At 42.9% G+C, this 19,211-nt stretch overlaps 1 protein-coding gene across 1 annotated transcript; it reads left to right on the forward strand.

Moving 5' to 3' along the window:
* The first annotated feature begins 10,605 nt into the window (after positions 1 to 10,605).
* On the forward strand, positions 10,606 to 15,843 carry EPCAM (epithelial cell adhesion molecule). The gene is made up of 9 exons (XM_057383982.1): positions 10,606 to 10,876; positions 11,273 to 11,377; positions 11,972 to 12,212; positions 12,490 to 12,555; positions 13,343 to 13,406; positions 13,793 to 13,894; positions 14,060 to 14,257; positions 14,617 to 14,658; positions 15,329 to 15,843. Exons 1-9 carry the CDS (start codon positions 10,810 to 10,812, stop codon positions 15,368 to 15,370), a joined length of 927 nt encoding a protein of 308 aa, XP_057239965.1. The 5' UTR covers positions 10,606 to 10,809; the 3' UTR covers positions 15,371 to 15,843.
* The last annotated feature ends 3,368 nt before the right edge of the window (positions 15,844 to 19,211 follow it).

Raw genomic sequence — 19,211 nt, forward strand, 5'->3', positions numbered from 1 at the left:
TCAGAGAAGCTGTGAATGCCCCATCCCTGGAAGTGTTCAAGCCCAGGTTGGATTGGGCTCTGATCACCTCCTCTAGTGGGAAGTGTCCCTCCCTGCCCACGGCTGGGGGTTGGAATGAGATGACCTTTAAGTTGCCTTCAAACGCAAACCATTCCATGATTCTATGATTTAAACATCTCCCCAGGATGACAAACATCTCCCCAGGGGACATAGGACACAAAGGAGAAGACATACCTGACTGARTATCATTACACATAGAGCTGCAGGATACCCTGCTGCTACCTTTCCACAGGGGCACTTAATGCAGTAGTAGTATGCAATTAGTCTAAGGCAGTCTATTGAAATGTGAAAACAAGAACGAAAAAAATTCTTTAACTAATAAGATTCAGTGTAAAATCTTACTGTTGCCTTTTCTTATGAGAGCTAAAGGTTTATCCTGGGAAGATGGCAAAAGAGAAATCCATTTTCATGGTTTCTCCCTGTGCAGGCCAACTAAAGTAACTGGCCTAATTTGTTACAGTAATGAGAAGAGAGGCCTCTTTACACTCTCCTCATCTTTCATTAATAATTTGTTAGATTATTTAGGTGCTCTGAGTTAGTGAATATCTTCAGGGAAAGATCAAGTTTCTGATCAGAGGGAGAGATAAAAAACATACCAAGTGGTAAATGTACCAACGAACAACTCCATGGAATAGGCTGAAATCAGGAAACTTGGCAGCAGGGTGGAGATAATACCAAATACTTCAGCAGAGCAAAAGTCTGTCACTTTGAGGTTCTCTCTTCTTAGACACATATTCGCAGTGAATATTATCCTGCATTAATTGTTCCTATTTTTCCATGTTTTTATCTAAAGAATTCAAAGCACTCATCAATTGACTACTGTTCATTTGATAACTATGAAAAACAGAGGAAGGGCAGCTTACAGAAACTTCTAAATAAGCATCTAAATTTTTTTAAGTCCAGGAAAAATCTTCTTTTCTTTTTTTTTCCCCCTATTGCAAAGCATAAGGCTGCAATGATAATTGTGACATGTATGCTTCCTTATTCTTCACATCTTGACAACAATAAAAAGTGACTTACAATGTCGGTCTTTACCCATACAATGCTTCCTGTAGGTCTCCCACTTGTAAAATAATTTTTTGGGCTGGTGGTTCTGCAACAAAATATTAAAAGATTTCTTTTTCCACTCCAAAATCTGTCACAATCAAGTTGTTGAACAGGAATGGTGACTCTTCCTCCAGTGTACTGTCCCCAGCCTGCCAGGACTCAGGTCTCTGCTCTGATTAAGACCCATTGCATAAGGTTGGATGAGACTTGGAGGAAACGGAGCTGTGAGAATATCTGGAACATCACCTTTCTTTCCTCGCAGGACTCGGCAGCCTGAGGTAGGATTGTTGAGATGGGGAGGACTCAAGGATTCAACTTGGAAACACGATGGAAAAACAACAATGTAGCATGGTTCATGCCTGAGCACAGTGACAGTAAGGAAACACAACCTGACTCCTAAGTCCTCTGCATGACATAGTGGACTTAACTGGTTCTCTACTTTGCTTATTATTGACTGAAATTTTCAGAAGGTTGTTGAACAATCCGTCCGAGAATATCGGGAAGAACGGAGCTTTTGGACTTCCAAGTCTCTCGCTGGACATGAGGGAGCGCTGTTTCGCTACAGCCGTTTGTATCGAGACAACGCAGCATTTGTCCAGCGGAACACACGGGGTTTCGTGTTGGTCTTCAATCCTAACCCTTCATGCAGGTGGATAGTAAATTAGTTTAGCCGCTCTCCATCTTTATATGTAATCACAGTTTGAAATAATATTTTTAATAYACAAATTTAGAAATAATTTTTATTTTTATATGAATATATGTGTGTGTGTGTTTTAATTTTTGTATAATATTTATATATATAGAATTATTAAGACCTGGGCTTGAAAGACCTGGGAATCTTACAAAACCTTATTTCTGGGGAAAGAAATTCCATATATATGCTAGAACTCCATTATATAAGATATATAGTTTATAAGATATATAGTTATATCGCTATCCAAAATTTGGTCCAAAAAGGCAGGTGCAGAGCAGTTTGATTCCTTTAAATGAAAAAAAAAAAAATAGACTCAAAACATTTTCAGTGAATGTGTTGTTTACACATAGATTAATAAGCATCACTGAAGAAAAACACAGGGATAGTATTTTAATACATCACATTTAGGATATACATACTTTTTTGTTTCAGATTTTGATATTTTTGGGATGCCTTTGGCCTCTGGTATCCTTTCCAGTAATTTTTTTTTTGCCTAAGAAAGATAAAATAACATAGGTAAAACACCTGGTATTTATTTTCAAACGAAGTCATGAAAAACCACCATTGATTCTCTTAAATACAGATAATTATCCACAATAAAAGATATATTTTTCAGTTAGGGACTTTTTCTACTTCCTGCAGTGTGTGAAATAGGAAAAAAAGTCTTTCTTTTCTGTAGAGATGACTGCTGACCCTGCTGGAGGAGCCTGGCCTCTCAATCAAATAATTCTAAATTAAATGCTTATGGATTGAGAGGTCCAGTCCTAAAGACCCATAGTGAAACYGAAACATGCATTGAAAAAGCGAACTTCGGCCATGAGGGTAATTCTGTAAGAGTACAGGGTGTAGCAAGGCACAGGAGTAAATTAAAGCGAGTTGAGGAGGAACAGGTGAACCACCCGAACCCACATCTGTCACCAGAAGCCCGTTTAATATGTGGRAAGAGAGAGTAAAGATTTAGATGGGCTGTAAAATCACAAATTATTATGGCATCATTGTGCCTGGACTGGGACTAAGCACAACAGACCAAACGCAGCTCACTAGTGTTTGCTACGGGTCAAAGTAAGCAAGGATACTGGCAAGGTGCCTTGCAGTGAAATCCTTGCTTTTGACAAATGTTACAGTATGATTAAAATTAAAAATATTTCTAAGTATATGTCACTGATGGATGAAGAGGCAGGAAAATTGTTTCCAACTTTGTTTACTTGAAAAGAACTGCTGAGCGTATAGCAGTGTTTTCGAATATTTAAGTCCCAGAACAGCTGCAGTTGTTGTCAGGCACTGACAAATTCAGGAGCTAGAAAGAAAAAGTAATTTGGAAATGATGCAGTGAACGCAGGCTGTGCTGACCAGACTGATAGAGCAAATGGTAAAGGAGAGAGGAGGCTGCCAGCAAACAYGGTGCGTGTTCCAACATGCTGCTCCTGCGTACTTCAGAACAGCCGAGCACACGGCAGCAGCAAATCTCCAGAAGGTGCCCGGGACATAAGTTTGAACTTGCTCACTCCTACTCTAAATAGACTGATATAYCCTGTATTAACTTCACTAATTCAAAGCATTCAGGGCGAGACTTTAAGATTTATTTTCAACGATTGGCACTTGTGTGCTGTTTGTAAATGAAATGAAGTAGTCTTACCTGAAGAGTTCCAATTTTTCTGTAAAAATAAATAGATGAGATGGACTACATTCGGTTGTCACCATCATRTCACAAAAGGACAAATGATGATTGATGTATCTCTCAACAACAGTAACTCAAAACTATCAGTGCACATTGTACTTKGAAGGGAAAGGAGATGATTTGCACATTTAAGGGGTTCTTGAACCTTCTGACATCATCCACCATACTCTAACTTTTTTTTTCAGCCACTTAAGATTGCATTTTGGCTTTGCAAGTGTTTAATAACCACGGTTCTTTTGTTACCCAGTTGCACCCGTGCCATTTCTTCACGGAGAGTTGTGCAAAAAGCCCTAATAAACAGGACTCCTCTCCACTCCGTGGCCCTGGAGCCTTTTGCTCCAGGTGCCAAGAGCATTAGGCTCCCAGAGAGGCAGGTGCAGGAGCAGGGAGCAGGTGCTCCTGTGCGACCAGCGCTGTGCGTGCRCAGAGGAGCGCATTGCCGACATTCGCTCGGCAAAATGGGAACTTTCTGCCTTCTCCCATTCTCCTCTTTCCTCTCAGAAACAACCCACAAACCCCGGACTTGGACAATCTTCCAGAAGAAAATGTAGCTGAACAAAGGGAGTTTCAAGAATTTGACTTAAGGAATCATTTCTCTAAATGGCATTAGCTAAAAAGTATTTGGTCCTCTCAGGCAAATAACACAAATGCCTTGCCTCACCAATGTATATGTACACATAATACACTAAGCTACAAAACATCTGAGGAACCTATTATCCAGGAAATGTATCTTACGTTATTATCTAGGGACATCAAAAGTAGAAAAACATTGATGCTTTCAAAATGACATTCTAATTCTTTTCCTGAAGGCAAGTTTCCTAAACAATATCTATTTGACTGGCTAAAGATTTGGTGGGAGCCTTCCAACTTTTAGCTAGCTGGCCTATGATTCTATAACTGGGCAAAATGTAAATTTCACCCAATCCTTCTCATCTTATTTTCTAGTTCYAAAGTTTACTGGTCACATAATCCAGGCCAGAAATACTTTCAAACACAGTAGCTATTTATCCTCCATTTTTGTACTGCTGAACACGATTGAATCTTTGTCCGTGACCACAGCCCCTATAATATGAAACAATAGTTGTAATTAAGACAGGACAATTTTTCTGTTGTCAAGAGCCATATTTTCATGGCATGGCATTCAAAAGACTCACCCCTTGAAAGGATTAATCAAAAGTAGTGTAGGTATAATTTCTGACGCAARAGGAAATGGTTTTTATACGCAAATAGTTTGGCTGCCATGCTCTCATACTGCTAAGAAGGAAGCAGCATCAAGTTCAGTAGTRGGAAGGAAGAACTTCAAGGACAGCCCTTTAAAGACTAAAACCAGACAAGCTAAAATATGACCTGGAAAAAGTCCAGGATTTACTTTTTTGAAGTCCTCTCCAATGGTCCAGGCTCCACACGGTTAAATTAGAGGTGCCACAGTTTGTTAAACATTGAATGCCCCTCCCAAGAAGCAATGGGGTCTGTAATTAGTCCACACCAGGTCAAAAAGCCTTCTTGTTTCTCCAAGTTCAGTAATCACAAGTTGTAAAACTTCTCTCACTCAGAGGTTGAAGCAATAAAATGACTCGTACAAGGGCTGTAAATTAAAGTGCAAAGAGAAACAGATGAACTTTGGTAACAGATATGGCGAACTGAAAAAATAAGGGAAACCCATGAACTGTGAAAGTAGTGACAATACAAAAGCAATTTATTTCAGCGAGGGACAAAAAAAGCCAAACACTGCTGCCATTCCCACCTCTTGTAACCCCACTCTCTGCTGCCCGTTGTGTCACTGCTCGTGGGATGAGATTTTTCTGCCCAGCTCATGGGTGTATTTATTCACCTTTGCTTGGGGTATGACTATGCACACAAATTAGAGTGAGGCAAGAGTGGGTGGGGATTTCCAGCATGTCAGCTGCTCCCTGGAAACTGCCCGTGTGCATGCTGTGACCCTGTTTTCCTTGAGGAACACACGGCTTCTGCTCACTGCTGGGAACAGCCATGTGCATGGGTTGTTACTGGGGGTTGCCTGACCAACTGTAAGTCCACRCCCTCACCAGCCCCACAGCAACCTGAACAAGCCCAGCACCAGCAAATTCAGTGGCAGGTTTTATGACAGAAGTACTCAGTGCCTTCCGATAACCATGAGAGACAGGACGACTCTCTGTCTGTATAACCATCTGCTTCAGCTCTGCCTACAGCTCAGAGAGGTTGTCACACAATAAAACATGTTAAAAACTACTTAGGACTCTCTCAAACAGTTGTCAACAAGTGTTTTGACAATGTTCCATCTGTATCTTCCTTCATAGAAAATGGCTAAATGGGGAAAAAAGAAGTCCTAGRTGCCAAAATTGAAACCATTTTAATGTAAACAGACCTTCTTTTACTACAACTTGTGATCTCATGTTTTCCTCTAAGCCCTTTCCAAACCCTACAAACCTGAGGGATTGGGCACAGTATGAAATTAGAAGGTTTGCCTTGATGCTGTGCAGTAGTCTGGAGGAGGAGTTATTGTGGTTTTTACATCTAATGCTGTTTATTTCAAGGAGCTTTGACTGCTGACAATAGATGTTCTAAAAATGCTGTCAGCATTAGAGCCATGGAGATGCATTTTCAGGCACATAAAGATGAGCATGACAAACCTGTTACTGGCCCCACCCTCTAAAGTTAAGACTCAGCCCTGGGAGAGAGGTGAGGATACCACAATGTATCAGACAGGTTGGTTTCTATAATCCTCAAAGACACAAATAGAACATACATTAATTGCATGAGCATTTCTCTCCTGTGGCTACACCCTGTCTAGTTTTATGAACCTCTGAACCAACACCCCTTTACCTCTCAGTAGTTACTCTTACTTTCAAAAAGTCTCCAACCTGTTAGAGACCCAAGCTATGGGCTTCTGAAGCCAAGGACAGCTTTATGAGGGCTGCCACTGCCTCTGAACTAATTTCCATCTTCAGTGCRCATGACAGCGTGAGAGTTTTGTCAAAATACATAAACACTGTGTAACTATTAAAAAAACAAGTAATGATCTAGCGATCTAGAAACAGGCCAAAAAGACCCAAATGTGTACAATAACTGGTTTTTTTTTGTTTGTTGTTTGTTTGTTTGTTTGTTTGTTTTGTAACAATGTTTGGAAGTAGTTAGAGGCAGTCTAGCAGAAACACATAACTGCTCATTTATTTTCCTATTACCTCATACTGGACCACCTCCATATAGCCAACGCATTTTCGGTTGTCCTGGACTCCAAAGGTTCTCATTATTCTAATCAGTGTTACAAGATTTACCTGTTTTCTGGTGGGTTTTGAACAGACTGGAGAAATAAAATACACAGAGGCATCAGTTTTACTACAATCATTTGAACACCAGCACATGTTGATTTGTGACAACATGGAAGCTTCAGAAACACATTATGGACAAAGTACTGTACATAATATCTCATTATTGTCCTTTTCCTACAGTCCTTTCAAGGTTTCATTACATGCAGATGATGAAATCTGACAGAAAAGCTGAATGCAAACATTCTGAAGCTCTCCTAATAAAAAGTTTCTGAGCATATCTATAATATAGTGAGATGTGTAGCAATGTCTACTGTCCAAAATACCTGTTGGCACTTTGGAGCATCAGTATTTCTGGTTGTTTCTATCTTTGTCAGCCTTAACCAGTTAAGAGTCATCATGGATTCTCAAAAGTCATTAATTTTGATAGAAAAACTCTAATAAGACTATGTTTCACAATTTGGTATAATACCTGACCTATTTTCTAGGGACGAGACTTTGGTTATCTTCAGGAGGGTACACCCAAAACCAATCAGGTTTGCAGCCTCTGAAGAATCTCAGTTAGACCGAGATTACCACACACCCCGGTGGCACTGATCACGCTCTCTCTCTCCACTCATCTCGATGATCTGCTGACCACGGTGCATGTCACAGCCCCACCTTGCATCGTTTCCTGATACTTCGGCAGTGACTCACACATCCTTGCGACTTTCCCTGAAAGCAGATTTTGTCCCTTTTCTGTGCCTGGGGAGTTTCACAAAGCCCACTTACCTCATTTCTAGTGAAGACCTGGAAATGACCTTATGGCATATCCCAGTATCACACTAATTTTCACTGGCTTCAGAAAGAGCTGGATTTATCTCCTTGGATCGGTTTCAAAGCTCATTGAAGACAACAGAAAATCTCCCAATGGCTCTTGAGTATTTTAGTGAACGAAAATATTCTCCAAACACATCTGGATCAGATGTAAATTACAGAGTAAAAGCTGAAAAATACAGTTTACACGTGTTTTCCTAATGTAAGTTACATACTTTGTGGATGTAGGGCTTGGTTACCGATACTTTTTTTCTTTTTTGCTATATAGTAGAGCCAGTAATGTGCTTGTAGCATTTAAATTATCATTTGTCTGAGCTGTAATTATGCTTTAATAAGAGTAAACCACAACTAGCCTACACTGCACTGCCTAATCAGCAGTCTGCTATTTGATAAGAGGAGGTATCTCCAGCAGTTGATAAAATCATCCTGTTTATAATYGATATGCAAGGCCTTACCTTTAGAGCTGTGTGCTGAGGAAAGTTAATACGGAATAGCCATTGAATAGGGTCACGTATTTCAGCACAAAGAGGTACAATCACCACAAAAGGTACAAAACAGACACGGCCTCCCAAATGCCCCAGACACCAAGGTACCTGTGTGATACACTTCAGCACTCAGGCCTTTGTATCTGTTCAGCCTCAATCTGTTCCACTGGCTTTGCTTCTCATGGAGAAACTGCCCTCAAAAACAAGCTGGAAAGAAGGTAAGATTGACACTGCTGTGAATGGTCCCTCATTTCTATTGCCTTGCTGGTGAATGACATCATGTAGAGCAACTCTTCTTCAAAAATACTGAGCAACGTTTAAACAATAATTTCTTCACATTTAGAAATCTGGCGAGACCGCAGACAGTGAGTTCCTTATTTGCTCCTGCAAACTGGAGCTGAATTAAATGCTAAACTACAAAAACTAGCATGATGCACCCATGTTTGCACCACAGTTATCCTACGACTTTCTACAGGTGCCAACTCACAACTCTCAATGTGTCACAACACAACAGGGCCAAAACACACCGTGAGAGGCTCTAGTCCACACAAACACCCTAAGGCCATTCACCCCGGGATACTAAAGGTTAAGGTTATTTTTTTGACAACAAGGATACCTATCTGGTATTTGGAGGTGGTTGTAAAAACAGGGCTACTTGCAGCAGTAGCCACTGCAAGGTTTCAAGACTGCTTGGATTTGTAAAACTAGGCATAGAGGTTTACCTACACAGAACAAGGATCAGGAGAAGAAAGGGGACCAGCTGTACAAGAGGACCAGCTCTACCCAGCCTGTTCTGCTCTTCTACATTTACGTATTAAAAAAAAAAAAAAAAAAGCCTATCATAACATTTATTAGTCCTTATTATCAAGGCTATCAAGGCTTACGTAGTTCAGCTTGGCAATTTGATAATGACAAGACAGCTGTTCTCATCTTGAGCAAACCAGTACATTAACATGGAATAAGAGGTTTATAGTAGGGCAGGCATTTCTGAGCTTATTGATCCTACTCATCTTTCTGGAAAATGCCAGCACCTAACAAAAGCGGTGCAAGAAGTCCACATCTCTGAGACTTCAGTCTTCCCAAGTTTTCAAATGGCTAGGTCAAGCTCTCATTTTGAGTCTTTGACAAGCATATCAGAAGAATACACTTACAGAGCAAAAACCACACAAAACCATAAGAATAATCAACAGAAATGCTGCAAAACTCTGAGTTGGGCTGTACCAGGAGCAAATCCCAAACCAATTCTTTAACTCGTACTGATTTGAGGCAGCAGCAGGACACTGGAGACAAAAACAACATACAAAACSAGGTACAACACAAACACAGCTGTGCACAAAACCACTAAGACAGTTCACCCGCACTTCCGCTTCGAACATGCAGTTTCCAAACGGTTTCACTTACTGATACCCGTATGTTTGCAAAAGCAGAAACATGTTTTTATCGTGCAGCAAACTGGTAAGCGGAAGCTTCAAGTCTTTGGGCAGTGTCATTCCGGTTTTATCCTGTACTAAAGTAACCTGTTTTTCTAGGGCTCTAATGTATCTTTTAGAAAGATCTATGCATATTTTAACTGAATTAATAAACTCAAGATTCATAAAGCATTTTGGTGTACCATACCTATCTTTTGTCTTCCATTTTGGAATTGCATTTACACGTTGGAAAGCCATTTTAAAGCCTGTAGCCCGCTTTCCCGTGTTTCCTCCTCGACAACCTCGCAGGGCCCKGGTACTACCTCCCGTTTTGTAGGTTTCCACAAAGCTGCGCTGCTCGGACACAAAGCACTCAGGACTAATTTTTGCCTGAACGAGGAAATACGGATACTACAACACCCGTAGCGAGTCTTCACAACAAGCAGCCCTGAGGTAGAGGAATCTACTATGTATTTTCGAAAGGAACCATAAACGAAAACAAAAMACACATAACCAATAAGATCCTTACGAAAGAGTTTATTCTGTACCGATAAGCGGCCGGTTTTTTAATTTACTGAGGAATTATCAGGAATTATGTCAAACAAGACACCCCCGGATGCGAGCAAAGCTCACTGTAAAGTGTAAGTGTATTCCCTGGTTGCTCTCAGCTCGCCGAGAGGATAGTGGAAACACCTCCCCCGCCTGTCCCGAGCAAAGAGCCCGGGGCCACCAGGCCAGGCCAGCGACTTGKGGCCGCCCCGGCGCTCTGAAGGTCAGCGGCGGGCGCGGGAAGCCCCGATCCAGGAGGGCCGCGGSCTCTGCTCCCCCTGCCCGTGTGTCGCAGGGCAAACACGGAGCTCCCGCTGATGACTAACACTTTCCCKCGACGGCGGGGGCAGCCGTCCCCCGGCTCCCCGCGACGGCCCCAGCCCGCCGTCCCTGCGCTCGGGCGGGGTGGTTTCGCAGCCCAGGCACAAAGCGGGCACGGCCGCGCCTCGGGACGCCCCTCGCACCGCCGCTCCCCCTCCCCATTCCGCGGCCGAGGAGCTGCCGGGGCCGGGCCGGGAGCGGCCCCGCCCTGCCCCATCCAGTTTCGCCCAGGTGCGGCGGGAGGAGGGGGCGGTGGTGGTTTAAGAGCGCGCCCGGCGGGGCCGGGGGAGGAGCCGCCGCCGCTCCCCCCGCGCGTCCCAGGTGTAACCGGAGCCGGGAGGGCGCGGCGCAGCCACCAGCACCTGCKGAACCTGTCGGGTGGCTCACAGAGCTCCGCCGCCGCCGCGCACGCACCGCTCCCTCTCCGYCCGCGTCCCCGAGGACTTTCCCCCGGCCTCTCCGCACCCCGCCGCCCGCTCCAGCCATGAAGCCGCTCTGCGGGGCCGCGCTCCTGCTGCTGCTCTGCGCCGCCGCCGGTGCCCAGCAGAACTGTGAGTGCCCGCACCCCTCTGTCCGCCCCGCGCCCGCTCCTGACCGGGCTCCCCGCCCCGGGCCTCCTCCCGGCCCCGCTCGCCCCAGGGCCGTCCYTTCGGTGCCCCGTGTCGCCGAATGCGACGGCGTTCCCCTTCGCCGCCTTGGCCGGGGGTGCGGAGGGGACAGGAGCGCCCGGCCCCAATAACGCCCCTTTGTCCGCGCCCCGAGGGGAGCCTCGCCGCTGCGGAGGAAGCCCTCGCCCTGCGCTCGGTGAAGGGAGGGCGGGTGGCCGCGGGGAAGCGGGGGGTGCGGGCACGCCACGCCCGGCCGGCGAGGGGCGGCTTTGTGTTCGTCCTGCTCGGCGGCAGAGCGCGGGTGGCGGTGCCCGGCTCACGGCCCCGCTTCTCTTGCAGCGTGTGTCTGCGAGAAGAACAAGCGTGTCACCAACTGCAGGCTGGACAACGGCCGCTGCCGCTGCGACGCCATCGGCTCCGGCGTTACCGTGGACTGCACCACCCGTGAGTAAAAGGGCACAGCCGGGTGGGTGACACGGAAAYGCTCCCGCAGAGCGCCGGGAAATATGTGGGAATGACCGCTGAGACACCAGCAAATAATGGAGTCGAGGAAACAATGCTTCTTCCTGGGCTTCCAGGTCAAGTGGTGGCGGAAATCAAGCGTTTAGGGTTCCTCTGCTTGTACTGATTTCTCCTCACTATTCGTCCTACAGTGGCAAGGATTTCTCAAAGATGACTCTTTAGCTTCCCTGCAAGTAGTACATATCTTTACTTTTCCTACAAGTCTAGAGGGGAAAAGAGCATTGTGTAAGATCAAACTCAGAATTCGAGCTCAGCTAAGCTGTGAGCGAGCCTCTAGCTGTGAGGAATGGAASCTGTGAGTCCTGAGGCTGGACTTGTTAGACCTTTGCCTTGAGGGGCTGACGTACCCAAGTCGTATTGATTTTATGTACCGCTTACGCATTAGACATCTGCTCGTCCATGTAATGGCTTCAGATCCACTTGCTGCTGATATAACATTGTGTTTGTACAGGCTCAGAGCTCTGATTTGGACACGCGTCATGATGCTGCATAATGCGACTTTCTGGTTATTTTTAGTGACTTCAAAATGCCTATTGATGAAAGCAGAAGTGATGGGCTCAAAATCGGGTCGTCGTGAGAAACCAAAAGATGCGTTTGAAGACACCGATGGCCTCTATGATCCTGAGTGTGAAAACAGTGGTGCTTTCAAGGCGAGGCAGTGCGATGGAACCACCTGTTGGTGTGTGAATACAGCTGGAGTCAGAAGAACTGAGAAACATGATGCAGACCTAAAGTGCAATCAATTAGTCAGAACCATGTAAGTCTTTCAACAGGGTGTGCTGTGACATGAACACATTCCTGTATGAGGCTCTGCCTTGTGTGGATGATGCACTGGGGATGAATGAAGATGGAGCAATCAACACTTGGTTGCTGCTGGGTTTCTTATTTCCTCAGAAATAAGAGACATTGAAGGGGTTTGGAAGAGACTTTGCTTGCTTTGTTTTTGTCTCACTGTTCTGTTTTTTTAGCCTGGGGTTGGATTTTCTTGATATGTTTTRTATGCATGCACTTCAAGAATATTCATTATACTTCAGGTGGATCATCATTGAAATGAAACATGCTGAGAGAAGTACTCCTCTGAACGCTGAATCTTTAAAGAAGTAAGTGATGATAGTAAGATGTCATGGCAGTGTCTGCATGCCTTACTGGTAACACTCTTTTGTCTAACRCAGACAAAAGAGGTGTTTATTTTTCAGTAAGTACATCTTCACTGTTCCGGAGTTAATTGAACTTAGTATAAAGGCAGTGCACTGGGTTTGGTTGGAGCAGAACTAATTTTCTTGTTAGCAGATGCTGTGGTGCTGTGTTTCAGACCAGTGACCCAAATGGTGTTGTTAAAGGCACCAGAGTTTCAACTGCTGCTGAATAGCACTATCATAATGCCAAGGCCTTCTCAGACTTTTCCTCTGCTGCCCCAGTGAGTAGGCTGGGGATAGGCAAGAGGCTGGGAAGGGGACAGGGCTGACCTGAATTGACTGAACAGAGACAGACAGCCCATATTGTATAACGTCATGTTYAGTAACAAATCTGGGGAAATTTTTTTCCCAAGTAGCAATTGCTCAGAGGTTGCTGGACATGGATCTGTTAGTGATGACTGATGACTTTTACATCACCTGGGGTTTATTTCCCCCACTCAGCCCTTTCACTTACCAGACTGTCTTTATTTTAACTGATGAGKGTTGTTTTGGTTTTTTTTTACCCTGCTTTTGCCCTTCTGATTCTTTTCCCAATCGTGCTAGGGAGATGTGAGTGAAAGATTGGGTGAGGGTTTTGCTGCCAGCTGAGGAGAAACTGCATAAAAAAAATTACACTGATCTTCTCTACCTCTGAGATTTTATGTGTGAAATAGTACTGCTTTTAACAGCTATGACTTTCATATCCTTACAGGTTTTTCACAGATACTATTACCAGTCGTTATCTGCTGGATGGCCGCTACATAAGCAGTGTGCTGGTAAGAGGCTCATAATTTTTAATAAAGTATTAGAACTTTTTTGTGTTGTGAGTAACTTTGAAAACTCTTATTTGACTAATGTAGTACAGCCTGAGTTTTAGTAAAAGCTCTCAAAATAGTGACACTTACTAAGCAGTTTGCAAACAGCTGTATCTGAACAGAAATGCTGAGGAGCTATCTTGCTCTCCTTCCACTGTGGGTGACTTCTTTGCTTCATTTAAAAAGTGGAATTTGAATCCTACTGTAAACAGCTGGCTTGAGTTCAAGAACCATAAAATTGATTAACGATGCAAGTTCACAAACTGGATCATAATGCTTTGGTAAATATTATATAATCAAATTTTTAAACTACCTCATTGTAATACCACCCTATATTTTTTTTGCAGTACGAAAACCCTTACATTACTATTGATTTGAAGCAGAATTCCTCAGACAAATCACTCGGAGGTGTGGATATAGCTGATGTGGCCTACTACTTTGAGAAAGATGTAAGTGTGTCACGGGTAAAGCCTCCCCAAGGCTGGATGTGTGTATTGCACTGCATTCAGGAGTCTGGCTGTGTTCTGGCTAAAGCAAGGTAAATTATTCTTGTGGTGGCATAACTGCCTACTACAATGTGAACTAGCAGGTCTCTCTTTTCCTATCTGTTTTAGGTAAAAGGTCAATCCATCTTTCATAATAATCCTGGGTTAAACGTCAGCATTGATAATGAAGATGTGAAGCTTGAGAGGACAGTGGTCTACTATGTTGATGAAATAGCACCAGAGTTTTCCATGAAGTCTCTGACTCCTGGCCTGATTGCTGTCATTGTGGTGGTGGTAATAGCAATAGTGGCTGCAATTGTTGTTCTGGTAAGTTCTAGCAAAGCTGCCAAGCAGAACGGTACCAGTGCGATTTGGGAAGTAACAAACACGTATTTGGACTCTGATAGAGAGTCTTCCTTTGTAAACTGGCTTGCTTCCTCAGACTTGGGAGGTGGGAAATTGGTGATGGGCATGCTGTCACCGTTTCAAGTTACATCTGAAGGGAGTCACCGGAAAGACAAGTACTGGGAACAATTCATTGAGGTGAACAAAGTATCTCCTGGTTTAAGGTAGCTGAGAGTGACAGACGGGAAAGGACTGCTTCAAGTTTTGTGTTTTTAAAGTAAAAAACACATGAAGTTACTTGTATATCAAGACTTAGAAAATATTGCATCCTTCTGTTTCAGGTCCTCACAAGGAGGAGGAAAGGGAAGTACGTGAAAGCTGAGGTAATTAATTTGTTTGTGGTGTATGTAATGAAATTCAGTTGGTGGTGGGACAGAGGTTGTCCAGAATCCAGAAACTCCTAAGCTTGCTCTATGTTAAAAGCTTGCTCTATGTTAAAAGCTTGCTTTGGGTGCTTCAGGTGTGTTCGAGGAGACTGAAAGTATTTAAATTCTGTTGCTCGTTTTCACTTCTCCGTAGTTCTGCACTAGTTTCAAAGGGGACTGCTGATCTGCTGCTTTTCCCAGGGCTGAGGGGGTGGGGTTCAGTTTTACTGCAAGTTCTGTTTTACATATGTATAGCGAGGGGCTGTGCAATCCACAGGAAATGCTGATAGCCTTGTTCTGTGATGAAGACCTTTACTGAGGTATTTGCATGGATCTTGCAGTTTACATTGAAGAGCTGCTTTCAATGGAATTGTAAATGGTGCTTCAGGTCAGCTGTGGAGCCTTTTTGTGAAGGAATCCAAACAATGTTGTGGCTAAATACAACATTGTTTGCTTTTGGGTTTTTTTTTTTTTTAGATCTGGTAGTTTTGGCACGGTTGATTATGTTAGTATTGCATCAAATCCATTTGTTAGCAAAAATCTGGGATGTTAAGTCTCAATGGCTTACTCGGTCTTAAAGTTGAGAGGCAGCACAAATGTTGATCTCCCTCTACCTCCTCCCCTCCAGGTGAAGGAAATGAACGAAATGCATAGAGGATTGAATGGTTAACTAAGTCAACTGAAGACAAGTACTCAAGCAAGAAGACAACAAAACACTGGAGGCATCAATCTTAAATCTTAATTGCCTCCCTTACAGGAGGAAACGTTTGTGCTCACTTCATGATTGTTAAAACTCCTAACAGCCAAGACTGGTAACCATTCGACTACTTTTACTATTTGTTGAGAGTTAAATGCCCCATCTTTCTCAAGTTAAACTTAAATATTGCTCCCTGATTTTATAATTTTTTTTTTTAATGATGATGAAGCGAGTTGACAACTGCTGTTACTAGGGTTTTGGAGCACACATGCTTAAATGGTTATTTYACCCTTGTGGGAGTTTTATTGAAAATAATGATTTTGTAGCCGTTTTGTAATGAGTCTGTCTCCTGTATAACTGAACACGGCATTTTTATGGAGGTTTGTACATATTTGAAGTTGCTGTAACTTTTTTATGACTTGAATTAATAAAACTTTGAAACAGGCTTCTAATTCTTCCATGGTGAAATGATAATCTTCTAAGTTTGCTTACAAATTCGTAGTGTAATGTTTCCTTATGGCAAGGAACCTCAGCATAGTTGAAAATGCTGTAGACTTCCAATTAGCAGTTTTTAATGGCCATCTACTATCTCAATAGCATCATATTTTTTCTTAAAACTGTGAAAAGTAAGAAACAAGAGTGAAATAATAATATAGGGATGGTATTATAGAAAATTAACAGGCCGAGAATGTAGTCATTTCAGGGATGCATAGTCTGCTCTTTCCAATGCTATATAAGTATTTAAAATAAAATTAGCTAGTAATCTAGAGCATCTCTGGTGTAGGATTTTGGGTGGGCGGGCCTGGCCATCTGCTGTTGGAGCYGGGGAAGAGCAATTTACCCCATGACTGGCATTTTTGTCTGTGGCAAAGCTGTGGCACAAGCAAGGAGCTGTTTCTGCTGTTATTCCTGTTCTCTGCCATGGATGCTGACCAGACTTTCACAGATCTCTGCCTTCCAGAGSCTTCCTTGGACAAGAGAAATTGCTTTGCCAAGCTGTGCCATGGATGTTGGATGTTAGCAATCCCTCCAGCATATCTGATTTACAAAGGAAATGCTGTAACTCCTCTTGCCAAAGAAATAATGAGATGCAAGATAAGAACTGAATGACAAACCTTGTTACTGTGGTGTGTGTTGTGACCCATCCTGGCTAAAACAGGAAAAGTAGGATAAACGATTGAGAGGATATTCTACATACTGTTCATGAAACGAAATGTGAACCATGCCCCACCAGTGTTCCTGCTAGATTTAACAGGGGAGTTGCTGAACTGTGGTGGTGTTTTCTCCACAGCTCATCTGTATCCCTTCTGCCTTCAACAAGGTGGTACCTTCCATGCATGCATTATGTGTTGGATATGGTACAAAAGTCCTGAAGTAGGGAATTCACTGGGATGTTTTGGCAGCCTTTGCAGGCAGTTTTGTCAGTGATAAGTTCTGCAGGGCAGGCTCTCCCTCTGCTGACCTGTGCCATTCCCTTTCTCCACAGGTATGTGGGCAATCTGCTGAGGTGTGATGAATTTTGTACAATTCTGTAAGCTGTTAACTAAATAAATCCGAGTTTTCAGTAAGCTGGTCTTGTGCTGGGTTGTGTATATTGTCTTCCCCAGTGCTTCATCTCCATATCCTCTGCTTCCTTAAAGGGCTGCAGCAGGGTGTTCTTGCCCTTTGTTTCTTCTTCCCAATGTTCTAATGCCATCGTTTTGTCTCCTCCTCTCCCCCTCTCTGTTGCACACCACGTTTTTGGCCTGTGGGATGGAAGGAGCTGTTGTATGCTGTGGCTGGGCTGGAGCTGCGCGTGTGCAGACTTGACTGGACTGGCTGCTCTGAGGCTGCTGCGTAGCCTGAACCTTGTCCTGCTCCGTCTGTTTGAACATCTCTCCCTGATTTTCCCACAGTACAGAGAGCCACTTAGGTGCTTTTCAATTCTTTAGTCTTAGTGGAGCTTTTGGTGTTAGGTACGAAGCTTAGTGCTCTATTGCAGTCTTCTTGTCAAATCTGTGAAACTAGCCAAGGGACTAGAAATACAAAATTTATAGAAATTCTTAARAAAGAGTAACTAAGTCTACAATTGAAGGGAATGTACTGTTTCTAAACTCGGTCACTGTGGTACAAATGTACTGCTCAGCTCTCGATTTGGTGATCAGTAATAGCTTTTCATTAATTTGCTGTTCTAAATAGTTCTATTGCCATTTATATTGACTTTTGTGGTGTTTTGTTTTGTTTACTAAACACTGCACTTKTCCAGCTGCATAAAGGTGTGTATTTATAGGGAAATGGAAAAGGATGACAGGGAAAATACGTGAGAAATTAGTTTATTCTGTTTTATAGGTTTTTATACTCACAGGAGACTAATGCAGTGATATTAAAAAAAAAGAAGCCATTGTCAAATTATGTCAAATCTCCATGTCTGCATGCAACAGTTCCTCTCATATGTAGAGCAATACAGCAAAAATTATTGCTAATGAAAAATAATAGTACTAAACAGCAAAATACTGTTTGCTATTTTGATACTTGAAAAACAGTTCAAAAGAGAAAGTTAAAAAGAGAGCTTCCTGGAAAAGAAACAAACTAATAGAACTTAATAAAGGACTGCCTGCCTCTGAATCAATTTTTAACTAGGWAAATATTTTGATACTTTCATTTGTCTTATTCATTAACTTCTTTATGTGAAGGAGCATATTTTTAAGTCTAAAATTCTACACAAGGTGAGACACCATGTTTTCTTTCTTCTAATGTAATGTCAATTTTGAGAAAGCAYACAAAGGGCAGCTTGAAAATGTATYAAATAATTTGAAACTGAATAAAGGAGATGTTTGTGTTACAGAGAGGAATAGACGCAAACTGTGCAAGAAAGCCTAGTAATAATATATACCTTAGCACCTACGTACAACATGGGAAAATAGTGCAAATCTATTAACTCTTCATAAATTATTACACCAGAAAATATGTATTATTATTACTGCTGAGTAAAATGAAATACATGTTTTATGCAAAGCCAGACTTTGTAGAAGAGGGTATGCAAATAATGGATTTGAGAAAGCATGGCCAATGAAGTTTATACAATGTTCTTCTAAGACCTAAGGAATGCCAAAGCACAGTTTCCACAGSTACAAAATGAAGGGTCCGTGTTGCATGTGTGGGGTCTGTTGACAGTAGTGTATCCATTACCCTCCTGAAAGGGCAGAGCAGTTTGGTAAGAGAAATAACATTGTTTGTGAACCGTGTTTATTTATATCCTCACCTGCTGGACTTTGATCACAATAATATACACTGACTTTGGAATACTTGAAGTAGCCAGAAAAATATCCTGGGAAACTAAAAATGCTAGCAGCTCTGCTGCTTATATATTTGTAAGTGCTGGTTAGGGAATCCTTGCAGCTCCCAGGAGAGGCTGCAGTCTCACCAAGGTCCATCATGGGGCATGCAGGCAGTCGGGCACGCTGCAGGGCTGCTCTGTACGGTCGGAATAGCTGGGCCCAAACCCGCAGCGTTTAATGAACTTTGCTAAAATTCTTGTTTTAGTGAAGACATGGAATTGCAGACATGCACGAGGGAAAGGGTAGTGGATGAAAAGGAGGTGGTGTGTGATRGTAGAGGAAATAGTGACTGGCTCATAATGTGTAAAAACACATGCAAGAAGTGTTCTTTTCTCTACTATCCTCTAAATGCACTGCAGAAATCTTACACTTGCCTGCCAAGTGTAAGACCGTGACTGTGCCAAATMTGGGAGAAAAAAGTAAGTAAAAGAAAGTTAAAAGTTTCTTTACAAGGCAACAGCCATATTTTGTGCTATCAAACTTACATTATCTAAATA

Source organism: Malurus melanocephalus, unplaced genomic scaffold, assembly GCF_030028575.1.
Source record: "Malurus melanocephalus ecotype Western Australia unplaced genomic scaffold, MMel_1.1 scaffold_671, whole genome shotgun sequence".
NCBI lineage: Eukaryota > Metazoa > Chordata > Aves > Passeriformes > Maluridae > Malurus > Malurus melanocephalus.